The 23,658-nt window shown below is 37.7% G+C and overlaps 1 protein-coding gene across 4 annotated transcripts in view; it reads right to left on the bottom strand.

Annotated features, from left to right (window-relative positions):
• The window catches only part of BCORL1 (BCL6 corepressor like 1), a 137,700-nt gene extending 115,288 nt beyond the window's left edge, over positions 1–22,412 (bottom strand). For 2 of the 4 annotated variants that reach the window (XM_053699384.1, XM_053699386.1), the window contains exons 1-3: positions 22,221–22,412; positions 1,636–1,802; positions 1,378–1,468 (exon numbers count right to left, since the gene is read on the bottom strand). In XM_053699384.1, coding sequence (XP_053555359.1) covers positions 1,378–1,468; positions 1,636–1,721 — 177 coding nt within the window. In that variant the 5' untranslated portion in view covers positions 1,722–1,802; positions 22,221–22,412. Of the gene's footprint in view, positions 1–1,377; positions 1,556–1,635; positions 1,803–20,864; positions 20,999–22,220 lie in introns of those variants that run through there. The other 2 variants (XM_053699385.1, XM_053699387.1) reach the window with 2 other exon arrangements.
• Between the last annotated feature and the right edge of the window lie 1,246 nt (positions 22,413–23,658).

Below are 23,658 nucleotides of genomic sequence, written 5' to 3'. Positions count from 1 at the left end.
TTTTTTCTTTCATGATTCAGATAGAGCATGACATTTTAAGCAACTTTCTAATTTACTCCTATTATCAAATGTTCTTCATTCTCTTGGTATCTTTATTTGAAATGCAAGTTTAGATGCCTTCTTTTTCAAATAAAGATAGCAAGAGAACGAAGAAAAATTGATAATAGGAGTAAATTAGAAATTTGCTTAAAATTGCATGCTCTATCTGAATAATGAAAGAAAAAAATTTGGGTTCAGTGTCCCTTTAACCTGTCCACCACCTATTGAAATCATCTAGATACAATCTGGATGATTGACAGCCCCTGCTAGCAGCCGATTGGCCGCCATGCTACAGAGAATCATGTCCGCTTGACTATTGATAAATAAAGCCCATTATCTCAAAGTTTTTCTAGTATGCACCAGTATATATATATATATATATATATATATATATATATATATATATATATATATATACACACATATACATACACACACAAGAATGCACAAATTTTAACACCTAGCAATACATACTCTATTAAACCCATAAGTGAAGTCTCACAAAAAAAAAAAAAAACTAAAACAGTTTACAACTTTGAGAAGCTCAGGTTTATAGGTAAAAAAAAAAAAGTTACACCTCGACTCGATTTCATGACCTGCCGTTCTGCTTGGGGAGCTATAAAATCACTCTTCAGCAGCTCACACAGAGAACAGAGCAGCCCATGTAGGGTTGCCACCTCGGCCATATTTTCCTGGACAATTATATGTTATGCATGCTGCAGGGTAAGCAGGACAGAACATGTATTGGGCCTCTGGACATCACATGAATAGTACTGATGAACAGCACAATACACGTTTCTCCCTGCACACCCTGCAGCATGTGTAACTCATAAGCATCCAGGAAAACATGGCTGAGGTGCAAACCCTAAGACCACATGACCTCTTCTTCTGCTTTACCTAAAAAACATTTAGCACACAGAGTATAGTTAACCCCTTTGTCTGCCATCAAGGGTTGCAGCAGAAAATTTGGGCCTATGGCTAGCCTTGTCTGCAAGTCCAGACTGGCTCCTATAAATAAGGCAAATAGTGGGTGGCAAATGGTGGCTAAAAACAACTGCAGTAAAAAAGAATGATAATTTGTTTTAAAAACATTTACACTTGGCTGATATGTCATTCTATAGCAGCACTTTGGAAATATCTTGTAATTAAAAGATGTTTATTGTCCATTTCACAAATGAGTCATAAAGGAGTGCAACAGGCAAGGTTATGCTCCAGAGTTTAAATCTACAGTAGGATGTCTTTGAAAAAATATATATCAATACGGATATCACATTACTAAAGTATATGTACTGTCAAACTGCTTTATGTGGGCCCCAGGCCTACTAAATGTATTCGTACCTTGGAAAGGATTCTGCTTACACAACAATCTTCTGACCCCAGGTGCTGGGAGCTGTTGGCCTTGGATTCCTCATCAGACAATGGTATTCTCCTGTCCAGAAACAAGGCAAAGCATTACAGCTGGAGTGTGGACCAAATGACTGGACATCTACTGAAGACAGCTGAACCCATCGCAAACCTATAATTGATAAAGGTTCACAGCGACAAGACAAGCAAATGATAAAAAACACTCATATTCTATTGTAGTTACTCCCGTACCTGTCCTCGTTGATACCACACATGCGAACACGGTCTCCACTAGTCCAGTTGTGTCCGCCACTGTAAAGCAAGGCAGCCGATATCATGGCAGGTGCTCACACCTCTGGAGCTGCTGCAATGCCAACAGATCCCTTGCTTCTATTCGCGGTGTCTCATAAGGATATAATCTATTATAAAAACATAACAGGAAACCTTTATTACAACACAGAATGTCAAGAATTAAAAAAAAAAATATCAGAGGAAGATGATCATTTTACATTGCTATAACACCACTGTGTATAAAAGATTCAAATCTCATGCCTAAGTATTATGCTAAAGAGACAACACAGCTTTTATAACAACATAGACATCGTTGAATCTCACCATATGAAGTGCCAAGCTGCTGACTGGCAGCTATCTGAGTACTTCACTGCTGACTGGCTCAGTGACCGTGGCCTGCTCAGGAGTGATAATGCATAGCGGTTCTTGCGCTATAGTTTTAACCTTTGAAGGTGTTAGAGTTACCAATAAGCATTACTTTTATACACAAACATATAAAAGTGTTTTCTTATTACATTAACATGTCGCTTTCATGCCAAACAAGCACTAAAAAATACCAATTACAAAATCACAAATGATGGTAACTGTATGAAACCCTAGGGGTTTCTACACAGCTAAATCAGATTAGTAAACCCACAATTCAAAATTAATAATGTGCTATTACCTGCAAAGGGCTTAAGCACATAGCTCTACAAGTCTACAGCAGTAGCGCACTACTAGGCCTAGCTGAACGTTTTTGGTAAGCCAATGAAAAGAGGCATATGTGTGTAGCCATAATCAGCAGCTAACTCGCAATAGTGTATGGTTGCTCCTGAGCCTACCTAGGTATGCTTGTCAACAAAGGATACCAAGAGAACAAAATGAAATCTGATAGAAGTAAATTGAAAAAATCTCATGTTCTATCTGAATCATGAAAGCTTAAAAAGGACAGTAAAAGTAGATATTAATGTTGCTTAATTCTGCACTATATACAGAATTATATAACATTAACCTAGTGACAATCTGTAAAAAATAAAAACATATTAAAAACATTTAACCCCAACAGCTTTCACCATTAGTTAAATAGCGAGATTGGTCGCACTTTGATTGGACAGCGCACACTATGTGCAGAATAACATTAATAATTATGGTTACGTTCTTTAATTTTTACTTTCATATATATTTAATGGAAACAATAGAAACAGTCTCATTCTTGGTACTGATTTAAAAAAAAAAAAAATTGTATAATACATAATGATTCCTTTTAAAAAATGTATCTTATTTCAGCTGCAAGCATCTTGTTTACCAGTTGGTTCAGCAATCAGTAAAAAGACAAAAAGATGTATTTGGCTACAAATTATTCCTAAAGAATGTGTAACAAATCATGACATGTATTTAGGGCTTAGCAGGATAAGGAGTCGACAACAGGTTCGAGAAGTGACTTGAAAAAGGGCACTGAGACAGGAATTTTTAGATCGTAAAAACTGTTTTTTGGGGTTTTTTGGGGTGGGGGGTTGTTTTTTTATCCAAGCTATTCAATTTTGGGTTGCTAACCTACTAACTACAGTATTTGAGTAAGCCAAGGTACCTACAGTGTGTAGTTTCGTCAACCATAATGGGACCAACTGCCCCAATTCATTTTCTATACTGGACACTCCGTGGCTGCCACACATGTACACTAGATTCCAAAAAAACAGTAACTGTTACTCCTAAAAGATACCATTATGAAAGGGACATAGTAGTTAAAGATGTTTCCATCTAAATAAGTGTATTTCAAAATGTTTTACAGTGCTATGTTTTTAAGAGAAAATGATGTTCCTGTGCTGAATAAAAAAAAAAAAAAACTGTCATATTTGTCCCTAAGCACACACTGTTAGTTTCATTTTAAAATTACTTTTCCATGAAAAAAATAAATAAACTGTTGCTCTTTAGTTCACAACACAGAAAATAACAACATAACAGACTTTCCGAATTTAGCATTTATTAAAAGAAAATACCAAGGCATTAAACAGTGAGTCCGTTTTAAGAGGGGGAAGGATTTTTTTTTTTCTCTGAAACTCGAGCTGCTGCCTCATACAACCTCTTCATGACAGAAGACACTGCCCATAATGACCAGGTCACTGACACTTCCTGTACAAAAGTCACAGCTTGCACATTCATCCCACCCCCCTCTATAACATTCACATGCATATCTAGTTTAGACTGATGCTTTAAGGAAATGCACATTTTGCAGGGACGCAATGCGATTATGTTTACAGTCCAGGATATGGAGTGCTGGCTTGGAGAAAATTACGCGCAGACCATGGAATATGACTGCAGGTTTCCAGACTCTGCTTATTCCTGGAACGCAGCATGTCTGAGCATTAAAGGTCACCCTGAAAATGGTCTGTTCTGACCATCGCTACAGGGGACAGCAAGGCTACGGCAGGAAGGACACACAGAGGCGATGGTACTTGGTATGGATTCATATGGTATCTGTGACATTTCTGGTGAAAAAAAAACTCAGGAGCAGATATACCAAGCTCCTAGTTCTACTGCTGGCTTCTATGTAATACAGTCTTAACCACAAAAAATATTGCCAGCCAGTTGGCATTATGAGGTGGCTGGGTGGAGGCTAATACTTTGCAAAATTATAAAATGTTCTGCTATCCAAAGTACAAATTAATTGCAAAATTTATTTAATGATAATTTGTGCAGTAAGCATTGAAAATTTTAAATTTAATAGCTTAATACTGGGTTAAATCTTAGCCGGGTGGTCGGTAAAATCAGCTTGGTGGTGGATGCACCCATTAAAAAGATCCTGGGAGAAAATTGTAACATAATATTTCTTACTCGTTGTAAATTTGTTGTTTTAAAAAAAACAAATAACAACAAGAAGTTTCTCATGAAATTAAACAAGTTAGTTGTATCTTGTAGTCCCTAAACCTGTATTCAGAATATCAGCAAACTGAAAAAACAACAGCAACATCCTCAATACAAACAAGTATCATCCTGACGTGTTTTTTCCCAACTAAATTGAAGAAGGAGATAGGTTAGAGCTAACATGCGATGCCTCCATCATATCTGTTTTTCAGAATAGTTTCAACAACATAGAACCCATCATTGTCTCTGATGGCATTTCAGAACTGGGAAGTATGTACTGCTCTGTTTGTTAGCAATGTCCAAGAAGCAACAAAGAATATAAAGGGACCACTGTGTGATCTGTCATATTGCAGTTGCTGTACATCTGGCTGTAATAACAAAGAAAGAATGTTGCTAAGGTGTATGTGAATACTGGCAGGTATTTACCACGCTGCATCAGTGCCAGCCTTACACAGACACACTGCATGGAAGCTTCCACTGATTCATTGAAACTGGAGACCGGTAGTACCTCAGTGAATAGCCCTAGCGTGCTTACCACTTACTCAACACTTTCAGTGTGAATGCAGAGCAAGCAAGCCGCATGTGATCCTCGGTGCCCCAGGGTCACACCTAAACTACTGGGCCTGTAAAAGCAGACATTACTATGTAGTAATGCAACAGTAACTAAAGAACATATCATAGCCCAACAGCTGAACACACAGAACATCCCTAATACGCACTATATTATAAAAAAAAAGTAAATAAATCACAATTTAATCTAATATTAAAACAGTACCGGATGAAAAGGAGAAATTTCAGATCATACTTTGCACTTTATAAAAGGTATGATCTTTCAATAAAACCGATCTATTCAGTGTTGTATCTTATCTGGTATATTAAAAACAATGATATAAAGCTAAATATTTGTATACATAGAATCCTCCCATGGGTTTTCAATATTCTGAATGCTAAGATTAAAATAAATTTGGCAATTAATAAATTAGATAGCAGCTGGATAAAGTCTAATGCCCTCTATATAATGTTCTCTAATATGCAATTATTGTGTACACTACGTAGACCGGATAATTCAACAAGGCCAAACTAATAAAAATCAGACCTTTCTATACAGTTTTAGATCAGTCAACTTGTCATTGTTGAATGAAGGGGAAATAAATGTTCACACTATCAACTGTCAGACAAATCAGAAGATGTTATTTTACATTAGTAGCAAGGTTGGATTAGGATATTTTTTGTAGATTCCATCTGAAAATGTGCATGCACAAAAAGAATTTGCTTCCGACTAATGGGGCTGATTCCATCAAATTTGCCAGTCTACAAATTTGACGAATCCAGCTTTCTCCAATCGTTGCATGACCCACAAGCTGGACTCCAAAGGGGGCACGCAACAATTGGAGGAAGCCGGATTTGTCAACGATCTGCTAAATACAGAAGGAGATGCGGGCGGAAGCACAGCGGTATGTTTACCATAACGCAATGGTAAATATTTTTTTAAAAATAAGCGTCTTTGTAAAGTTTAATGAATTAAAGAGCCATTGTTTTTAAGATTATTTTTAGCTACTGGGCAGTAATTCATTAAACTTTACAATCACTTTAAATGGATTAAACAAAGCATACATTTTTACACAACTTTCTAATACTATCTCTTTTGCTTAGTTCTCTTGGTATCCTTTGTTAAAGAGTAATCCTATGTGAGTTCAGGTGTGTGCACATGTATCTTTAGCCATCTGGTAGCAGTGTTTGCAACAATGTTTATAGCAATGTTATACATAGTTGCAAACACTGCTGCCATAGAATGGTAAAGACATGTTCATGATGCGCCAAAGCTATCATTTTACTCTACAACAAAGGATACCAAGAGAACAAAGCTAATTTGACAATAAATTGGACAGTTGTTTAAAATTGCAAGCTCTATTTGAATCATGAAAGTTTAATTTCATGTGTACATTTTACATTTTAAAGCCTTTTTCCACTTGCACAAAAGCTCCCCCCCCCCCTTTATAGTAACATTTTTTCTGTTGCATGCATTAGTTTGTTATGGTTTCCAGGCAAATTTATCAAATATATAAAAAATTTGTATTTTTTTTACATTTGTATGAAAATGAATACACAGGTCTATGTCCTTCCATCTCTTAAAGGGACACAGAAGTCAAAATTAAAGTCAAGATGAACATACAAAAAAAATGATATGAACCTTTTTCTCTCAGTAACCTTTGATAAAATAGCTTTCCATGAGCGCATATCTAGATAGGCTCCCGTGCATGCAAGTGTCTTTAGCACAGTATGGCAGCATGCCTTGCAACAACACTATATACAGTGATCAAGTCACGTGCACACTGCTGAACCGATATAAACTCTCAGAGAAATGTCAACGTTTTATAAAGTAGTATAAGTAGTAAACGCTGTTGAAGAAAATGATAGAAGCTAGCTGGAAAGAGAAATTGCAGAATGTAAAGACTGAACCAAGATATTGTCTAGGTACGGAGCTACTGATATGCCCTGAGCCCTAGTGACAGATAACAGGATTTCTAGAATCATTGTGAAAATTCTGGGAGCAGTAGCCAGTCCATATTGCAGAGCAACCAACTGAAAATGCTTGTCCAAGTAAGCCAAGAAGAAAAACTGAAAATGCTCTTTGTTGAATAAGACAAAGAAGAGTTCTAAATGTTTCTATTATGAAGGTTGGGACTCTGAGAAACTTGTTCAATGACTTTAGATCCAGAATAGGCCTGAAGATTCCCTCTTTCTTGGGAACAATAAACAGATTGGAGTAAAATTTCTATCCCCGTTCCTCCCAAGGAAGAGGACAGATCACTCCAATAAGTTCTAGATCTCTAATATATTGAAAGGTGGCTTTAGCCTTTTCTTTGGAATGTTGGACAGAAGAAACATTCCTCTGGGAGGTATTGAGCAGAATCCTATTCTGTATCCCTGAAAAACAATAATCAGAAAACAGGGATCTCTTAACAGAATAAGCTCAGAGCTTCTAAAAAAAAAAAAAAAAGTGTAATATGCCCCCTCCCAGAAGAAAATTCGGATCGGGGGCCACACCTTCATGCCGACTTAGAAACCGAGGATGGCTTCTTTGACTACTTAGATTTTTGTTCCATCTGGAAGAGGACTTCCAGGAGGTTCTGGAACATTCATTCTTTTGAGAAGAGGTGGAGGAGGATCTTTGGTTCCTAGACTGCTGACTAAAAACTATTAGAAGCCTTATCTTTTCCTTAGATCTTTACACAGAAAGGCTCCTTTACCTACTGTGACTGTCAAGAAAATAGCATCTAGATCAGGACCAAATAATATCTTATCCTTAAAGGGAAGAGTCAAAAGTCTGATCTTAGAAACCATGTCAGCAGACCAATATTTTAACCATAAATCCTTCTAGTTAAAACAGCTAGAGCCATATTCTTTCCATTAATCCCAGGGGCATTCGGATTAACACAAATTCTGAATTGGACCTTCCAAATATCTAAATGTTCTGGGGGAGTCAGTGTTAATATTTACAGTAGAAACTTAAGGGGTTAATGGAGGACTTATATGGAATACTTTTTACAGGTACCTTTGGATTTATTATACTTTGATATGGTGTATATATATATATATATATATATATCACCATATTTTATGTCCCTTTAAGGTGAGATAATGTTCAAATGACTCACTCCACCTATCTTTTCTAGCTGATCGTGGGCGTTCCTTCCATTAACATATGTAGTTGTATTAGCAGCCCCAATATATAATATCTACATTTTAAACTCTCATTTTGCTATCACAATTTGCATTATTTTGTATTCCAGGGACACACCCTTGTAGATAAGCTAAGTTCTAAATTGTGAATTTTGCAGACAGTGAAAAAACTAAATTTATGCTTACCTGATAAATTGATTTCTTCTATGGTAAGACGAGTCCGCACATTCATCCTTTACTTGTGGGATATTATGCTTCCCTACAGGAAGTGGCAAAGAGCACCACAGCAGAGCTGTCTATATAGCTCCTCCCTTAGCTCCACCCCCCAGCCATTCGACCGAAGGTACAGGAAGAAAAAGGAGAAACTACAAGGTGCAGAGGTGACTGAGTTTAAATCAAAAAATACAATATGTCTTAAAATGACAGGGCAGGCCGTGGACTCGTCTTACCATAGAAGAAATCAATTTATCAGGTAAGCATAAATTTAGTTTTCTTCTAATAAGGTAAGATGAGTCCACGGATTCATCCTTTACTTGTGGGATACAATACCAAAGCTACAGGACACGGATGAACGGGAGGGACAAGACAGATGATTAAACAGAAGGCACCACTGCTTGAAGAACTTTTCTCCCAAAAATAGCCTTCGAAGGAGCAAATGTATCAAATTTGTAAAATTTGGAAAAGGTATGAAGCGAAGACCAAGTCGCAGCCTTACAAATCTGTTCAACAGAAGCATCATTTTTAAAAGCCCATGTGGAAGCCACCGCTCTAGTAGAGTGAGCTGTAATTCTTTCAGGAGGCTGCTGTCCAGCAGTCTCGTATGCCAAACGGATAATGCTTTTCAGCCAAAAAGCAAGAGAGGTAGCCGTAGCTTTTTGACCTCTACGTCTTCCAGAATAGACAACAAACAAAGAAGATGTTTGACGGAAATCTTTGGTCGCTTGCAAGTAAAACTTTAAAGCACGAACCACGTCCAAGTGGTGCAACAGACGCTCCTTCTTAGAGGAAGGATTAGGACACAGAGAAGGAACAACAATTTGCTGATTAATATTCTTATTAGTAACAACCTTAGGAAGGAATCCAAGTTTGGTACGCAAAACCACCTTATCAGCATGGAAAACAAGATAAGGCGAGTCGCATTGCAATGCAGATAGTTCAGAAACTCTTCGAGCCGAAGAGATAGCAACTAAAAAAAATTTCCAAGATAGAAGCTTAATATCTATGGAATGCATAGGTTCAAACGGAACCCCTTGAAGAACCTTAAGAACTAAATTCAAACTCCATGGCGGAGCAACAGGTTTAAACACAGGCTTGATTCTAACTAAAGCCTGACAGAACGACTGAACGTCTGGAACATCTGCCAGACGTTTGTGCAGTAGAATTGATAAAGCAGATATCTGTTCCTTTAAGGAACTAGCTGATAACCCCTTCTCCAATCCTTCTTGGAGAAAGGACAAAATCCTAGGAATCCTGATTCTTTCACTTTACCCTTCCTAGTACTTAGAGTAGGCAAAGAGAATGACTGGGGGGTGGAGCTAAGGGAGGAGCTATATAGACAGCTCTGCTGTGGTGCTCTTTGCCACTTCCTGTAAGGAAGGATAATATCCCACAAGTAAAGGATGAATCCGTGGACTCGTCTTACCTTTATAGAAGAAAACTACAATTTTCTGTTTTAAGTTATAGGAAAAGTTCAGATGAAGAGAATTTTACATCCAGTTAGCCAATCACAAGAGACAAATGTGTGCAGGCACCAATAAGCAGACAGCTCCCACTAGTGTAGGATATGTACGTATTCATTTTCAACAAGGGATAACAAGAGAACGAAGTACATTTGAAAATAGAAGTGAATTTAAAAGTGTCTTAAAATCACATGCTCTATCTGAATCCTGCGAGTTTAATTTTGCCTTTCCAATCCCTTTAAATGGACATGAAACCTCAAATGTGTCTTTCATGATTCAGATAGAATATTAAACTTTATAATTTACTTATATTTTTTTGTTGTAAGCACAGGAGCGTGTACATGTGTGGATTGCTATATGGCAGCAGTTTTGCATGAATGTTATCAATACACAAGAGCACTAGATGGAATCACCATTTCCTGCCATGTAGTGCTCCAGACACTCAACCTAGTATCTGTAAATGTTATTTTTTTTATTAAAACTGTACGCTCTGTTTGAATCCCAAATAAATGTATTTGGTTTCATATCCTTTTAAAGATAGATGATGTGTACCTAAATTTTTAATAAATAATTTTAAAATTTCTTTTTTCACATCAGTTATTTTACTGTAAGCAAATACGGCCATTATTATGTGTAAAAATAATCTGAATTGCTTGGTCAACAGTTAGGACCAAAATATATGAGAGAGAGAAAGAGAGAGAGAAAGGAAAGAGAGAAAGAGAAAAAGAAAGAGAGAGAGTGAGAGAGAGAGATTTTAACCCCTTGAGTGCTAATGACAGCTCTGAGCCGCCGCAGAGTTTCCCACTCTGGTGCTATCGACGGTTCAGAGCCGTCGCTAGCACTCTCCCACCTTGAGGGAGATCTGGGGGTTCCCACCCGCTCCTACCCCGGTGATCGGGCCTGCATAGTGGCAGGCATCACCGGGGCTTCACGTTATGCACAGTGACGTCACGCGCAATGATGTGATGACATCACAGCACAACTTTATTTCAAATTCACAATGTTAGGTATAGGAGCAGGAGGCATCCTGCTTAGAAGCCTGTATCTCAGGCATCTAAGCAGCTACAGACCCCCAAGACCCACAGTTGGAAAGGTAATCACCTAACCTTTCCAACAGTATAAGTCCATTTTACTTCTATTGCCAAATTTGCCTTATTATCTTGTTATCCCTGAAGGAACAGCAGTGCACTACTGGTGGCTAGCTGAATACATCTAGTTAGCCAATCACAAGAGACAAATGTGTGCAGGCACCAATCAGCCGCTAGCTCCCACTAGTGCAGGATATCTGCGTATTCTATTTCAACAAGTGACACCAAGAGAACAAAGAACATTTGAAAATAGAAGTTAATTTAAAAGTGTCTTAAAATTACACGCTCTATCTGGATCATGCACATTAAATTTTTACTTTCCCATTCCTTTAAACATTATATGGCAGCCGTTTTGCAAAAATGTTATTCATTTGCAAGAGCAATAGAAGGCAGCACTATTTCCTGTCATTTAGCGCTCCAGATGCCCACCTAGATATCTCTTCAACACAGAATATCATGGGAACGAAGCAAATATGATAATAGAAGTGAATTGGAAACTTTCTTAAAATGGTCTGCTCTGCATGACAAAAGAACATGTTTGGGTTTCATACCCATTAAAGCATAATTTCTCAGCTCCTGGCAGTTTGTTTTTTTCTGTGTTTCACCAACAATAGAGCTACTTTTTGCTCAACCCTATAATAGATAACCGAATAGCCCGGAAGACATGATCCAGGCAATCTAAGAGGTGTGTCATATGTAGCATTGCTTTTACTGAAGAAAAGTACAAGACCTCATAAATATCAAAAGTAATTATGTATTTAACTTAAAGTAACATTACTAATAAACTAGAGAAGTCTATTCATCTTAAAATGATCATGCCTTTCTATTAAAGGGACACTGAACCCAAATTATTTCTTTCGTGATTCAGATAGAGCAGCAATTTTAAGCAACTTTCTAATTTACTCCTATTATCAATTTTTATTTGTTCTCTTGCTATCTTTATTTGAAAAAGAAAGTCCAGAACCTTGGACAGCACTTGTTTATTGGTGGATGAATGTATCCACCAATCGGCAAGAACAACCCAGGTTGTTCACCAAAATGGGCCGGCATTTAAACTTACATTCTTGATTTTCAAATAAAGATACCAAGAGAATGAAGAACATTTGCTAATAGGAGTAAATTAAAAAGTTGCTTAAAATTTGCATGCTCTATCTGAATCACAAAATAAAAAATGTGGGTTCAGTGTCCCTTTAAATTTGCTCAAATTTAATAGAAATTGTATTCCTTCAAAGGCTTCATTTCTATATAACAAACACTGGACATAATTAGCAGCAAGCTAATTCTAGTAGTGAAGTAGGGTGCCTAGAGCAGTTCTGCTAAGCATTAGAAAACGTATATACCAGTATATATTCTTTCATATTTTTCCAGCTATAAACTTGATTTACAGCAGTACTATGTCACTGTTCCTTCACAGCCTACTAATATCAATTAAAGGGACATAATACTCATATGCTAAATCACTTGAAACTGATGCAGTATAACTGTAAAAAGTTGACAGGAAAATGTCACCTAAGCATCTCTATGTAAAAAAGGAAAATATTTTACCTCACAATCTCCTCAGCTCAGCAGAGTAAGTTCTGTGTAAAAAGTTATACTCAACTGTTGCTCAGCTGCAGGTAAAAAATAATAAAAAAAAAAAGAAATGAACAGCAGCCAATCAGTATCAACAGTGCTGAGGTCATGAACTCTTTTACTGTGATCTCATGACATTTCACTTAACTCTCATGAGATTTCATAGTAAACTTCCTTAAACTGAATAGGGAAATAAGATGAGTGTGCACGTAAGCTCACTTCCTTTGCTGTCCCGGGACAGACATACTGATTTGCTGCTTAGAAGTCCTTTACAATGGGATGTGGCTACTGAGGAATTTGTGAGGTAAAATATCTTTCTTTTTTACATAGAGATTTTCAGGTGATATTTTCTAGTCAGCTTTTACAGCTATGCTGCATCACTTTCAAGTGTTTCAACAATTGGGTATCATGGCCCTTTAAATAAAAATAATAGTTTTTTTTCTTTCAGGACTTGGCCAAATAACAGTAATAAATATTATTTACTAAATCTGAATAGGTCAATATTTAGCAACAAATTATATGTCTTTTTTTAGCAAGAGGTTTTTGTTTTCAAAACTTGCTCTTTCCTGCCGGGACTCATTTGTCTACATCAAAACAAAGTTCCAATGTAAACAAATGAGTAAAAATTGAAATCACGTAATTGTTCATGCGATTGCATGATTTCAATGATGGGATCGGTCAGGGGTTAGTGCCAATGATGCCAGGCAGGCCTCCCAGCCCCCGATCCCATATAGGAAGTTGCTATGGTTTAAAGACAGCAGAACAGTTAGGACGTTCTATGCTGTTCTAACATCGCTAAAGCCCAGCGCAGTTAGGACGCCATAGAATATCCTAACGGTGGGAAGAGGTTAAACTTGATTAATGTTTATGTCATAGTAATAAATAAAATATACTGCAGAGTAGCATACCAACTTCCAAAAAGGTAGCTCATTCCCCTGTCTCAGAGATACTGGACACCCCCTTTTTGTACATAATTGTTTGGTTACTTGCTTGTATCTTTGCGGTATATACTGTAGTTAAACATATTTAGGACAAAGGAACAACATGTTAAAGGATTGTTAAATGCAGTAGAATTGCATAATTAACAAATACATAATAAAAACATTAATGCAAAAGCAATTAGTATGAATTTCAAATGACTAGTAGATTTTGTTCTGATAAATTTCAAAGTTAGTTCAACATTCCTTCACCCTGTATCATGTGACAACCATCAGCCAATCACAAAATGCATTTACGTATATACAGTGAATTCTTGCACATGCTCAGTAGGAGCTAGTACCTCAGAAAGTGTGCATATAAAAATATTCTGCACACATTCTTATAATGGAAGTGAACTGAAAAGTTTTTCACAATTTTGTGCTCTATCTGAATCATGAAAGTTTAATTTTCCCTTTAGTGGCCCATTAAAGCAGGGCTTGACAAACCCCAGAGCCAGGGAGGCACTGGCTCCTAGAATTCTATCTCTGGCTCCTAAGTTTTTAGGTTACTCTCCATAAATCTTTATACAAATACCACTGTTTGGCTCCAAAAAGTATGTCTGGCTCCTAAATATTCTTACTGGCTCCGAACTTTTAAACAGATTTGTCGAGCACTGCATTAAAGCTTTAGTTAAAACTGCCCTTCTTTCTACTATGAATACAGTAAAAGTACATAAAAGACTGTCCATCCTAAAGGTGCTGAAAATAGTAAACAGATAAAATAATAAACTATATTTACATACTGTATATATACACATATATATTATATAAATATAGCAAGAAGAAAGAGTTGCACACAGAGCTGCCCAGCTGCAGAGAATGGCTAGTATAAAGAATTTATAGTCGCTTTCAACACAAAACACACAAATCAAAAGCAGAAATATAACAGGAGTTAGGGACAACTTAACCCTTGAATTTCTGCAATGACATTACAGCCATGTGCTCACTGCAATTACATGGTCCACAGATTGTTCCTATCACAGCTTTGACTCTCAAATCCAGGCTTGCTTACTCCAACTGGTCAGACACAGCACATTGTGTGTACATACTGACACTCTGGCAAATAAAATTTCTTATACCTAGCTAACAATACAAACACATATATGTATGCCCACATAAAAGTGACATTAAACAAACAAAGAATAATACACAAGAATTCATACAAAATTAAATTCTGAAAACAAAACAAAAAAAAAATGTTCTGCCACACTCAAAGAACTGACAAAGCACTCGTTATGTGATACACTATCAGATATTCACACATTGATAAAAAAAATTGGGTCAGATACATGTGATATACTAAAATAAATTAGCACATTTATGATAGACTACATTCCTAAAATCAACAGAAAAGTAAAAAAATATATAAATAAATGAACTCTTAAAAGAAACAGGAATATTCCAGCAATGGATAAGTGTATTTCATACACAAATACTAAAAATACACTAACTATATGAGGAGAGTTGGCAGCACACTTCCCCTAGGACACAACAACCTGGAGATTGTGAAAGCACAGTCAGCATCTAATGGAGTAATACTAACCACATCGCATGATGCCTCTTCTCTTGTATCCTGAGCATAGAAATACAAAGTCCCAGTTTTCTCCCTCCTTATTCTGCTAACTGAAGACTGGCTGAGAGCGCATGCAGCATACATACTGAAAGCAGATCCTTTTATTTCAGAAGAACCAAAACAGACAAGTGTTTACAAGACTGATTCTGCTCATGACATTACTATCGGGAACTCAGCTTTTAGAGGGAGGTCTAGCAACGAAGTAGCCGCTCAAAGACAGTAGGAGATTGTCTAAAAACATACAGCTAGCTCGGTTTTGATCATCTGACTTGCAAGGTGCAGTTACAAAGCAAAGGCCTCCTGCAGCGTAAGGTTTTAGAGAAGCTTCAAGCTGGAAATGCTGTTGTTATGTTAACTGCTAATTTACTGCATTGCAAATCCTTTGTACAAAATTCCATCCCGCTACAGATTATACATGAACTATGCTTGACAGCTGATAACTGGCCCAAGGAAGTGGTAAACAATTGTGACTGCCACACATTAATGAAAATTGTAACAGCAAAAGACAAGACTTCTGCAAATTGCACCAAAATAGTGATATCTTATTTGGTACAACAGTTGAAGGGTCCTGTAAATTGTGGATCTTATAGTTTAATGCAAGTTCCTAAAATGTTAAAGGGACATTCAACACCAAAATTGATATTGTTTAAAAAGATAGATAACGCCTTTACTACCCATTCCCCAAGCTTTGCACAACCAACATTGTTATATTAATATACTTTATAACATTTAATAAACCTCTCAATTTCTGCCTGTTTCTAAGCCACTACAGACAGCCTCTTATCACATGCTTTTTATTTGCTTTTCACAACAGGAGACTGCTAGTTCATGTGGGCCATAAAGAAAACATTCTGCTCACCCCCGAGGAGTTATTTAAGATTTAGCACAACATAGTACTAAATTTAATTCAATAGATAATAAATAAATAGCCATGTGATCAGGAGGCTGTCAAAAGAGGCTTAGATACAAGGTAATCACAGAGGTTAAAAGTATTTTAATATAACCATGTTGGCTGTGCAAAACTAGGGAATCTGTAATAAAGGGATTATCTATCTTTTTAAACAATAAAAATGTTGGAGTTGACATATTGCACACAAGCCAGGGAGAGACAGCTCCATGAATTTCAAGTTTGGATCTGAAATATTTAATGACTAATCTACAAATATATATATATATATATATATATATATAAAAATTTGCAGGCTACTTAGTTTTGTTTATTCCTTGAATTTGTGCCCTGATGCCAGGTAAAATGCACTGGCCCTGCAGCATGCTCTACTATCATTGGCAATGATACAAAAGCAGCATACCTTGGGTAATTAAACCTGACATTTGAAGGTGAGGGTCAGATCACTGCTGGCTGCATTCTGGTCACTCTAGGTGTTAAAACACTGTGGCAAAGATACTAAAACATGGGGACCAATAAAAAACATTTGTCTTTATTTCCAATTAGATTAAAAACAGTCTCCGTTACAAAAGCATGAACTAGTAGCAGGCAGACCGCTACCATCAGATGTGTTTGGTAGGACACGTGTCTCGCTCCATCATCTAGTGATTATGCTTGATTACTCTCGGATCTGGACCATCAAGAGGTTACATCAGCATTGTGTGTGTATGTGTGTATATATATATATATATATATATATATATATATATATATATATATATATACATTTATATAAATAATAATCTACAAAATTTCCAAGTGCCCATAGTACCTTTTCTTTATTTTATAGAAACATTAAAAAATATGTTGTTTTCTTATAGATCCATAATAAATATTAAGCTTAAATGGTAATATACATCATGGATTCACATAAAAAAAATATGTATTAAAATTCCAGCCACTGAAACCAAGCAGTATGCTGGTAGTTCTGTGGGGAAGTGCCAGCAAATTTGCTTTGAGTTCCACCATGGGCACTTATGCCATAGGTTAGCCACTTCTCTAATCTAGGCTATACCACTCACAATCAGTAAACCTAATTAGTATGTTTCTCCTCTGAAAAGCTTACACATATAACTAGAACCATTTCTTTACAGCAATAGTTTACCAAATGGATTACATATCACCTATTCCAGTTTTTGTTTATAACTGATTATTTTCAATCTGTCATGTTTGAGACCAAGGCTTGCAAAAAAATCCCAGGAGCCATGGAGTCTAATATTTTACTTCTGTCTCCTTTTTATTTATAATATAGATAATACATTTTTATATGAAGTGTATCTATATAAAACAACTTTATCTGGCTGGCTTTTCAATTTTATTTTTGGATCCTACAGTTCAAATAAATCACCATAGAAAAATAAACAGAAATTCATCATTTCATATACTGATGGGAAAATTATACAATAAGGTAAGAGTTAGAGAAGCCTGTTAGTTTACTTTTCTGTTTTTCTATGTGATATTTATGTACATATGATGTGAAATGTGATTGGCTGTGGATTTTTTGGAGGACATGCACATCTTTATATGTAAATGGAAACTGCTAAATATATTTAACAAAATACAATTACAAAAAATACTATATAAATTATATGTTTTATTTTATTTAGTAAATAAACTATGTTATTGTTATTTCTATATTAGTCTTTGGCAAGACAAAATATTTAGTAAACAATAAAAAGATACATAAACCTGGTATGTTTTCATCAAGCAAAAGTGCAGGATATATGGAGATAAATCATAAATGGGGGGTTCCGGACATCAGAAAAAGGGGTGAGGTGTTTGATACGAGCACCGTGGCAATAGAAGGGTTAATGGATCCTTAAACAAGGTAGGTATTTATCCCTTTCCTGACAAAGCTAATGAAGTTTATAACATTCACTGAATATCCATCAATTTGGGCATAACATTCCCCTGTACGACAGTAAGAGGGTCAAGAAACCCACAAGCAGCTCATCTGAAACAAGATTCTACAGATTCATTGCACACACCTATGGAGGAGGTTATTTAGTAAGAGGATACTTAACTGACATAGGTAAGCCGCTCGGGGTGATGGTGGGAAAACTGTATTACTGTTTATTTACAAATGCCTAATTGCACAAAATTTGAGAGAGAAAATATTAAAATAATGCAAGAAGAGGCACCCACTGTGTGTTCAGCACAAGAAATAAGCATTCATGCCTATGCCTTCCATACTAAAGAACGTATACAGGTCCTAAACTAGCAACATCCTCTTTACAAAGCCAGTGAGCTGCACCTGGATGACTCATGTGTAGATGGTATTTGCGTATGGTACCAATGCTTTTTGGAGAGCTACCTTACAGGTGGGCACATAAGAGACTTAAAGAACAAGGGACAAAAAAAATGGGGTGAGGTTTAGGGCAGGTCTAAATGCCAGAAAAAAAAATGTATGTGACAGACTTTTAAATATGCTCCCTGACCTCTACATTTAAAAACAGTTTGATAGACAAAGGCATAGGGTTATGCTTACACACAGGACCTGTTGAATATTATTGAAAACTATAGTTTTGTCATTTTATTTTTCTGTCAATTCATTTTCTTATAAGTATTTCATATGTGTTTAACTTTTTTTTTTAAAGATAATAGTGAAAGAAGTTATGAATTAGAGCTGCTTAAAATGTTTACGCTCTAAAAATAAATAATAATTACAAACCACTTTATATCACTTGTGAAATGCAAGTCCTTGCTAAGAAAAGTATATCCTTAGAACACTTTGTATATATGGTTCCTTTAAAAAGACTTTCCCGCTAGCAATATGCAAGTCCAAATTACAATTTCAGGGCACATAGATGTCTTAACCTGGATAACAAATCAAATTAAGCAAAAATAACATAACCTATATATGCAAAAGTGAGAACCTCTAATGTAAACACAGAAAATCCTCACATTTGCACATATAAGTTGATATGATAAAGGAATGATGAACTAGGAGCAATACAAATTAGTCACGATCACAAATAGACCTATGTGTCATTATACAGTAGTAAGCAAAGCGACCAAATGTTTTTGTTTTTTATCATCAGGACCTGACAAAATCATAAGAGCCAGTGGGTGAGTGGGTGTGTTTGTGTGTGTTTGAGTGAGTATGAGTGTGTGCGCATGTGAGTATGTGAGTGCGCGCATGTGAGTATGAGTGTCAGTGTGTGTCAAGAAACATATCACCACTGTGTTGTTCTGGAACACTATTTACTTCAAACATTTGTCACTAACTGCAGAATCCTTTCAAGACAAAGATGTAGAAATGTCTACTTGAACAAGTATTTGCCCAAACTTAAATAAGAAAGATACCCCCGTATGCGAAGCAAACTCCAATGAATATTCAGCATCTCTTTTTACCCTTTATTTTCCCTTAATTATTTTTTATTCAATTACCCTAGCCTACTTTAGAAACCTATCGGCCTGTATTCATATACTGTAACTATATAACACAATTCAAATGACCTATATTATTATTATTATTATTGGTTATTTGTAGAGCGCCAACAGATTCCGCAGCGCTAGATAATAGTAATTTCTTTGCCCTACCTAAAACATACAATACCACTAGCATAGCCCTAATATTACTTATTGAGTAATATTTGTTCCAATGTATCAATAAAAAAGTATGCAACATACTACATTTATTGAAATTGCCATGATAGTTTGTTTTCTGATAGAATTTGTCCTAGAAATAAGTGTTGCTGAATGCTGCCAAAACATTATACATATCCATTCCCCATCATAAAATGCATAACAAACACTTTTAGGAATTGCACATTTGCATGTAGGAGCAAGATAAGATATTTAGAAACAAATCACAAATGTGCTTGTGGAAGAAGTTTGTTATATATAGTTATATGTAGAATGTTTGAACAACTTATGTCCATATTGATGATGCCTACAGAATGCAACTATACAGCCAACGTTTGCTGATACTGATATATATAAGACACAACTTATGATTGTACTTATGTCTTTAAAATAAAAACTATTTTGGTGTATAAGTGTTAAAAGGATAGGCTCTTTACACATATAGTGTGCCATTCCTAAGATCAACAGGAACACGTGTGTTTCCTTGTCAACTAAACTATAAACCTTAATGTCCATCCAATGTCTGTTGATCTTTGTCCCTGTAATTGCTGCATCCTGGTCTGTACCTATATTAAACATTTCTACGGAATGTTGTCTTCCAACTAAACCCCACAGTCTTTCCGTGCAACTGCAGAACCTCCAGTCTAAACTCTTACCAATAGAAAGCGGTTCCCCTATATACACACACCCAGGAGGCACCGTGACAGGATCTCATCCCATAAACACACAAACTCAAGGCTGGAAGAATGTAAAGTGAGGTGAGTATGATAAACACCCATCCAGCCCAATTAACACCTTGGCTGCCTGAAAGCATAACAACCCTCTCTAGCATCCAAGATGTTAATGGTCACTGTATGAATACGCACCAATAACACAGATCGCAAAGTCCTTGTATCGTATACTAGGTAGTCCAGTGCACCCGGACATTCCGTGTTAGTCCATATTACTTCCCGTGTAGGACTATAGCTTTTCCCCTTTAGCTTGAGGTATATCGGGATTGGTGTCCCGTGGTGCTGAATGTCGCCAACACGATCTGTTGCGACAGCTCGGCAGGGCACTATGACACGAGTTGAGGCAAGTTACGGTCACTAGAAGGTTGATGCGGTGGGTCACCATGGTAACACCCGGCGGCAGTGTGCGGGGAGGCCCCCGGGAGCTAAGAGGGGGAGCGGGGCACGGAAAGCAGCCGCCGCCCGGTAGGGATAATGATACCTGGGCAAAGAGTGGTAGGATGGTACGCACCTGTTCCTGGTTGCGGGGTGCCAGTCTCGGGTTGGCCAAGTCGGGGGTCGCTGAGCCCGGACCTCAAGAAGAAGAAGGTTCGGCGGAGACACTGGCAGCCAGCGAGCGAGAGCAGCGAGCCAGGCCGCGCGGGGCGTGACGGGAAGTGTAGTCCACCAACCGCGCCGCCCACAACGACTGCCAATGTAGGGCGAAGGGATAAAAGAACTACACGTCCCGTCGTGCTAAGCAAGCGGCCGGGGAGAGAGGGGAGAAAAAACAGCGCACACACACAGCGCATATAGAGCACATCCCGGGGAGGACATCAATGTGACACTGTACAACCTGCCCCAGGGTGACACAACTGCCCCTATGAGTAATCACAACTATTGATATCAGGCAATGCACTACCATAAAACATCAACACAAACTGCCTTTTGTGACACAACACAAATATAACTATGGCTCAACTATAAGTGTAACCCAATACAACTAGCAATGTGGCACAAAACCATAGCTATCAATGTAAAACCAAAAAGGTATACAACTATCATTTTAGCACAATATAATAACTTGCCAATATCAGCCAAACATATAGTTATCAACACTAATACAACTGTCACATTAGGAGATACTTGGTGAGGCTGTGTAGTTGTACTGTGGCCTCGTCCCCAGTGTGGCAAGGCAACAACTACATACTGTAACTACAGCATTATCTCTGTGATACCATAATAACTCACAGCCATCACAGGGAGGCAGGCAATACGGACATTGCACAACTACACTTTGAATACCCAACTACCATCTTGGGAAGACACTGGACGAACTATAAAACCTGCCTCAGTGTGACAATTACACAACTTGCAAAGCTAACTAAATGATAATATGACAACATCTCACAACATTTGCCAGGCAGACAAAGGATAATGATAGTGTGACACACCACAACTTGAGTGCAATAAAACACAACTTACATGAGTGGAATGTGTGACAACCTAAAGGAAGGGTATAATGTGTGACAAATATACATTTTCTAGGTCCGTAGTATGTGACAAACTACAACACGTACTCATAACATGCACAAGCTAACGCAAATATGCGAAATCTGCGCTAATCCCAAAACTATCCATTGTATTGCACATAAATAAGGTATTAGGTCTTATAGGTAGGTGACCTTACTGTGGGGTGACTATAATCAAATTGCCTCGCGCACAGCTGCACGGTGGGAGTGCGGCCAAAGCACGGTGAGTGCGGGGCAGGGACCGTGCCGGGCTTCCCACCCCATGCAAACTGCGCCAGTCAATTATCTTTGACCAAATAAAATGGCTCCCGTGTGCCGCGGAGGTCGCAGAGCGCTGAGGGGTGACCCAGGGATACCTGTATGTTCGTGGGGTCGCTGTTGTTTCCCCACGCGGAATCCTGAGTGACGTGTTATTTACTCGCACAATCTTCGCACACCAACACAGACTCCGAGCTTATGCGAGGTGGAGAGAGGGGGCGTCACGGGAAATATATACTACGATGATTGAGACCTGCCCCTGGTTGTACCCCATGCTCAGCACTCCCTGCATAGTCTCAGTGCGGGAGCGGACACCTGAGACGGCGTATACAGAGCCCCCACCCCGTAGTGAGCCCCCGCCCCGTGTACATTCCACACCCCGTGATGAACCCCTGTCTAGTCAGAGGCCATCATATTCTGTACTGAACCCCCTAAATATTACACAAGTACCCCATCATTTAAAAGCCACTGTGTAATATCGCTCTGACCACCAAGTGCAGGACCACTACACATTATAATGTTCAGTGTAAGAGCAATTTTTTTTTACAGATTCCTTATCAGTGCAAAGCTCGAACACCAGACTCCCACGTACGCCCAAAGTGAGCACATACGTGGTACAGAACCCGATAGCAAGTCTTCTTTTACAAATCTCAAATATAGTCTGGTGCCTCAACAGCCCCAAACCTAAATTATGCTGCACCTCTAAGTAACCCAATACAATGCCACTGTACCATATAGAGAACAAATTCTGACATATTTTTTTAAGTATCAACAAAAATGCAACCTCTACCAAGTACAGTGAGTTTGACAGTGGGAAAGATCTCAAGGCACAGAGCTCCCATTTGAGGGCAGAGCACCCATCTAACATATATATGAGCAGCACGTTGGGGCACATCCACCTACTTGAATGAGAAACACTAGAAAGAACAATTCACTCCTCTCAGCTACTGGCTATAGAAATAGTTATTACTGAACCCCCACAACAAATTGATTCATCATATTATTCAGAGCTCACTGCAGTTTCTGTGCTGCCAACCCCCACTATTCCCACCTGCTGCTTAGCATCCCATGAACTGTAAAGAGCTACCAATAATTGCTGTGCCAAAAGTAGAACCACTACTCAGTTATATAGCCTCCCACCCAGTGCATTACCACCATACAATGTAATGACCTACCAAAATACACTGGGGGGATGTAGTACATAACCTTTCCACTCATGAGAGACTTTCCAACTTTCTCCTAAAATACCTCATTCTAGGGTAGTGATACTTTCTTGTTCTGGCAGCTTCAAATAGATTTTGAACAAAATACAAATAAAGGCAGCTTACCTAGTAAAGAACCATAAACATTATATAGTTAACACATTTCTAAGACAGGCATCACACATAGTACAGACAATTTCCACAAATCACATACAGGCAAGGCAAGCCATTTATTACCAAGATCACTAAAATTCAGACACTGACAGTCCACTTAGTGCAAAAACTTCAATCATTATAGATACAGGCAAGGTATACCCAATGCAAAGTCCTTACC

The sequence above is a fragment of the Bombina bombina genome, chromosome 1, assembly GCF_027579735.1.
Source record: "Bombina bombina isolate aBomBom1 chromosome 1, aBomBom1.pri, whole genome shotgun sequence".
NCBI lineage: Eukaryota > Metazoa > Chordata > Amphibia > Anura > Bombinatoridae > Bombina > Bombina bombina.
This window is presented reverse-complemented; position numbering and strand designations above follow the sequence as displayed.